At 44.0% G+C, this 6,000-nt stretch overlaps 1 protein-coding gene across 1 annotated transcript in view; it reads left to right on the top strand.

The window, feature by feature from the left end:
• Nucleotides 1-2,663: 2,663 nt before the first annotated feature.
• The window catches only part of NID1 (nidogen 1), a 46,068-nt gene continuing 42,731 nt past the window's right edge, over nucleotides 2,664-6,000 (top strand). The window contains exon 1 of the mRNA XM_068154928.1: nucleotides 2,664-2,872. Within this exon, the coding sequence (XP_068011029.1) occupies nucleotides 2,669-2,872 (204 nt within the window). The 5' untranslated portion in view covers nucleotides 2,664-2,668. The remainder of the gene's footprint in view (nucleotides 2,873-6,000) is intronic.

The raw sequence follows: 6,000 nt of genomic DNA, 5'->3' as shown, positions 1-6,000 counted from the left end.
TTTCTGTGCTTAGGGCTCCAGAGCTCGAGACAGTAATCCAGGTGAGGTCTTAGCTGAGTAAAGTAGCAGAATCACCTCTCTTGATCTACTGGCCATGTTTCTTTTGATGCAGCCTAGGATGTGATTAGCCTCCTGGGCTGTAAGCACACACCGTCAGCTCACATCCAGCTTCTTGTCCATTAGTACCCCCAAGTCCTTTTCTGCAGGGCTGCTTTCAACTTCATGATACCCCAGCCTGTACTGGTATCTAGGATTGCCCTGACGTAGGGGCAGGACCTTACACTCTGTGTCATTGAACCTCATGAGATTCTCCTCGGCCCACCTCTCCAGCCTGTCCAGGTCCTTCTGGATGGCATCCTGCCCTTCAGTCTTATCAACTGCAACACTCAGCTTGGTATCATCTGCAAATTTGCTGAGGGTGCCTTCAATCTCACTGTCTATATCACTGATGAAGATACTGAATAGCACTGGTCCCAATACAGACCCCTGAGGGACACGATTTGTCACCTGTCTCCATTCAGACATTGAGCTTTTGACAACTATTTCTGGATGCAATCACCCAACCAATTCCTTATCCACTGGACAGTTCACCCATCAAATCTGTATCTCCACCCTAGAGAGAAACATGCTGTGGGGGACTATGTCAAAAGCTTTACAAAAGTTGAGACATCTGTTGGTCTTCCCTTATCCACTGATGTAGTGACATCATCATAGAATGCTACTAGGCTGGTCAGTGTCATGGACTGAGTTGAACCTGCTGCTGTTATTCACACCATGCCACAGTCAGGCCAGCTTCAAAAAAGGGAAAGTGCTAACTGGAGCAAAGTATTATGTGGCTTGAAATTCAGATTGCAGCATGGGAGGCTTCCTGTTCTGGTTGCTGCTTCTGGGTTCTGGCTTCTTGGGTGTGGTCTCTTTTTCTGCATGTGGTGGAAAGAGTGGGAGGATGATCAGAGGGCTGGAGCACCTCTTCTGTGAGGACAGACTGAAAGAGTTGGGGCTGTTCAGTCTGGAGAAGAGAAGGCTCTGAGGTGACCTAATTGTGGCCTTCCAGTATCTGAAGGGGGCCTACAGGAAGGCTGGGGAAGGACTTCTCAGGATCTCAGGTAGTGATAGGACTAGGGGGAATGGAATGAAGCTGGAGGTGGGGAGATTCAGGCTGGATGTGAGGAGGAGGTTCTTCACCATGAGAGTGGTGAAGCCGTGGAATGGGTTGTCCAGGGAGGTGGTTGAGGCCCCATCCCTGGAGGTGTTTAAGACCAGGCTGGATGAGGCTCTGTCCAGCCTGATCTAGTGTGGGGTGTCCCTGCCCATGGCAGGGGGGTTGGAACTAGATGATCCGTGTGGTCCCTTCCAACCCTGACTGATGCTATGATATCATCGTCTTACTGAGGTTGACTTATGTATTAAGGGACATTGTGGCTTTGGAAAACTTCAAGAAACAGAAATTACATTTTTATTTTGTGAACTTGTATATGGGATTCAGGTGTTGTTATTCTGTGGAGGTGCATTGCATAAGCACATCTTACCTTTAGGTTCTGCAAGTTTGGAAACAGGCTTGTGCTGGGCAGGGGAGGTTGTAATGGGAGGATGGCCTCGTAGAGAAAGCAATTGGTAGTACTCCAGTATACCGATTTAATGTGGATGGGGAGTTACGGTTGGCTTAACTGCTTGTAGTTTAAAAAAAAGAAGCAGGTGTTTAAAGAAATGCCAAAAAAGACATGTAAAAAGCATGTAAAAGCATGTGGGCAGTGTTTCAGCTGCCTTTCCTTGGGTGATTTTCTGTTGTAAACATTTTTGGGAAATACAATGGCATAGGCTTTACTGGGCAAGATTTAATTCTTCACGTTGAAGCTTTAGGAAAGAGATGTGGAAGCTATACAACAAGACAGGGGCCGAAAAAATGTATTGAGATATCCCGTATCTATTTTCTATGTATCTCACATCATCAGTGAGTTTTCATTTAAGAATACTTTTACTTGGTTTTATTTAGTCAAATGCATTGATGGTATTAGCTTATGAAACACATTCTGGTGTATTTTTTCATCCTGCCCCCTCTAATAAGCAGCTGGTGTCAAAATTATTTCAGAAGGCAGCACAGGGAGTCTTGTCTTTCTTTCCTTTTTTTTTTTTTTTTTTTTTTTTTTTTTAATATTGGTTCTTTTGTGTCAGTGGCGTTGGCACACTGGTAGAAGAGGTTGCAGCTGCTGGGATACCTTTAGAGTCCACATCTCCCAAACTAACGCAGAAACCTCACTGGTCCTGAGAGACTGCCGTGGCTCTGAGAATCTGAGATGCCTACAGCCCTGCACCAGTGCAGCTTATCGAGGCGCTCATTCCACAAGGGACACGCTGCTCCCGAAAGCTGTCGAGTCTCTGGAGGCCAGCGCCTCCTCGAGAACCCTTCCTCCTCTGCAGGCTCTCGAAGGCTGAGAGGCGGCGGGAGAGAGCCCCCTCCTCTTGCCCCCCATCTCGGGGCTGTGGGAGCAGGCTCCAGGGGGTCCCAGTGGCGGGCGGAGCGTGCCTGCGGCTCCCCGGCGGGGCCAGCTCTCCCCCAGGCCAGCCATTGGCCGCGGCGCCGCGCCCCCGCCTGCCGGCCTGGCCCGGCCGCCCCTGCTGCCCGCGCTTATAGCGGCGGGACGGCACCCCCGCGCCGGCAGCCTTCGGGATGCGCGCTGCGATGAGCCGTCCACATTGGGTTCTGCTGGCCCTAGCGCTGCCCATGGCGATTCCCGCCCAGCGGTTGTCGTTGCTGCCGCACGGCCAGGATCGTGGCGACGCCGTGCTGGATCCCGGGGATGATGCGCTCTCGGCGTCTCTGGAGTTGAGCGTACCCCTGCGCTTCTATGGTGCCGCCGTCCGCTCCCTCTACGTGAGTGTGGGGGCGGGAGGGTCGGAAAGACTGCTGGGGACTCCCCGGGGGATTTGTCGCCTCTTGCCGTGGCTGGCTCTGGGTAGATGAGTGGTGCTGCTTGTTGGTTTTCACGTCGGTGGTGTGAGCGACGTGGACAGAGGTTGGTCGAACTTGCAAAGGTTGGTCTCTTGGGCGAAGGAAATCCACATCCAGAGAGAGAGCAAGCTTTGGGCTGCAGGCAGACTTCAGCTATGTGTGTGTGCCTCATGGCCGATTCCGCACCCCAGAGCTGTGTGTGCGTGTTTATAGCTAATGGAGGACGTCTAGTATTTGAAGGTGGGATTGAAAACAGATTGTCTGGAGCAGAGCTGCTCAAGAGCAGCCAGGAAGGGGGAAAAAAAAAAAAAAAAAAAAAACCAAAGAAAAAAAAGTTTTAAATGGCAGCATGTCTGCAGAAATCTGCAAGGGTACTGTCTGTTTTATCATTGTCTCTTTTCCCCTGAAGCCTCATCTAGACTGGCAGCTGAAGATGTGAGCTAACATATTCAGAAAGGTCTCAGCCAGAAAGGGCTTTAATCTGACCAAGTTAAACCCCACCTCCCTGTCCAGATATACCAACGTGCTTTATCACCATGGTTCCAAGATGCAACTTTGGAGATTTATTCATGTGGAGTCACTTGGGAAACTAGACCTCTATGTGACTGCAGTCATTCAAAATTTGATGTAGCTCCCATGTACTTGAAGGTTCACTATGCTTGTATTGAGTTATATTAGTGCTGCCACTTAAGCTGTATTTTTCTTCATTTTCCACAGTACCCCTACCTAGATAAATCCTGAAATCAGAAATCCAAGATTTTGAGGGATTCGTGTTATGTCCGTGTGGAAAATGGGTTGTGTTAACTGAGCCTGGCAGTAAAAGTGAAGTAATTCAGAAGTATTAAGTAGTGTTCAGATCTGCTGTTGACCCTTAGTTCATTGTCTTGACTTCTATACTCTTAAATTTGGTCATTGATTAGCCAACACAAAACCACACATTTTGAAGCACAGAATAGTGGTCTGTGTGTCCACTTACTGAGAAGAAAAGATAACAAATGGCCTGATAGATAAGTGACAGAAAGGGGACAGAGTTTTCAAAGGGCAGTAAACTAGTTAACAGCATTGGTTTCTTGAGTTTAATCATCTTGTTACTTGCCCATGCCATAAAACATGAAAGGTTCTAGTTAATTTTTGTCTGGAAGAATACCTATATAGAGGTATTCTAGAATCACTAAAAGTGAGCTCTTTCATCAGAATTCCCCAGTTCTAAGGAAGGACAATTGCAATACAGGCAAAGTCTGGTGATTAACAGTATTCAGTATTACTCTACATATTATTCAGAGGCTTTTGTCTTGCATTTAATCTGTCACAAGGATTGCAAAACAGAGGCACAAGACAAACTGGGGGGGGTTAGAAAAAGCAGTATCTCTGTTTCAGGAAATATACTGAGCGGTCTTCAATGGACCCCCACAAGTACCCAGCTTTATTTTGTATATTGGCAATGAGCTTTTCTTAAACTCTGATGTTATTCAGCACGCAGAGTTTACCAAGATATTGCTAGTTAAGAGTAAACATGTGGTGTTGGTAGAAATATAATACCTAAATGAATTCCTGAATCAGATTTTGAGTAGTGGTGAACAATGTCTTTCTGTATGGTTCATAAAGCTAATGTGATAAGCTTATCTGAATATTTGAGTGCTTGATTTTTGCAAGTTTTGCCTTCAATCACTTGAAAATTCGTGTGAGCTCTTTTTTTTGTAACAGTTGAGAAGCTCAGTTTTTTTTGTTTGCTGTACACATAAGTAAAAAGGCAAAGAGTTCTGAGGAACAATTGTTTAGTATCATAAACACTTGTCATAAAGTCCCTGGCAACAAAACTTTTTTCCTTTTCCTAGACAGCAGAGAGAACTTTAACGTAAGTGGAAACAAACTTGCACATGCTGTAATATTGTGTTTTCCTATGCAAGATATATAATATTGAATCCTATTGCTAACCCATAGCAATCCATTTGTTTTAATAGCACACTTTTATGTAGGCTTTTTCAGTATACAGTAGGGCTCACTGATACAGAAAAGTTGAAGGATTAGGAATTACTTCCTTTTAGGGAAAAGTCAGTGTCCTTCAAGGCAAGCTTGGATCAAACATTTGATTATTACTTTTGTTAACTTCCTAAATTAATAGTTGGCCATGTTTATATTAGCAAGTTTTGCTGCTTTAAGTCAACTGATACTTCATTATACAAATTATATTTTTCAAAACTCTTTTAACGAGTACTATTGAAGTTCTCAAAACTCCTAGTCACTGAACAGGGAAAAACACCTCATTTGTTTGAAACTTGATTTTTTTTTTTATACACATACAGATACACTTTTTCTTACAATAGAAGTAGTTTGTTACTTTATTGCTTCCTTCTCCTCACTTGATTTTTCAGGGTGGGCCTGTGATAGAGTGTGTGTGACTTGTTCTGCTACAACCCATGAATGTATGTTAACTATGTGTGTAATCCAGAAGTTTGACATGCTAAAAATATATCTGTGTTTGTTCTTGTCAAGTTAAATAGCATTATACCCTAAAAGGAAAGATATACTGTACAACTGGTCTTCAGACAACGCCCACCTGAGGCCTGGTCAGCTTTTTCTTGTTACTTTTTCTTCTGTTGGTGTTTTGGGTTTTGTTTTGTTGTTGGTGGTTTTGATGTGGCTTTTTGTCCTTTTGACAGGAATGATACTCTAATGAAACCCAGTACCTACCCAGAATTACTATTCACTATCTTTTTCAATATAAATGTATTATTAAAACTAAAAGCATTTTTTCAGTAATGATAAACATTATTTCTCTATACTGAAAATCCTTCTCACTAATTGAACATTTTTTGTATTTATTTTCATTTAATGCCTGCAAATGTTTTCTGAGGGATAAGAGTACTCGAAGCCAAACATTCCCTTAACATTTAAAATGGAGCTATCTCATTTATAAACTACAAACAAATGAGATTGGGATCAGCACTTTTTGTGTATCCATGAAAAAATTACTTGTTGCATTAAGATAGGAAACTAATAGTCAGAAACACACTCCTAGTGGGTGAAAAGAGGAAGGCCAACTGCTAGGT

Source organism: Melanerpes formicivorus, unplaced genomic scaffold (assembly GCF_026170545.1).
Source record: "Melanerpes formicivorus ecotype bairdi unplaced genomic scaffold, bMelFor1.0.p_v2 SCAF_2, whole genome shotgun sequence".
In the NCBI taxonomy this organism is placed as follows: Eukaryota; Metazoa; Chordata; class Aves; order Piciformes; family Picidae; genus Melanerpes; species Melanerpes formicivorus.
Note: the sequence above shows the minus strand (reverse complement) of the source record. Positions and strands in the feature narration are given on the sequence as shown.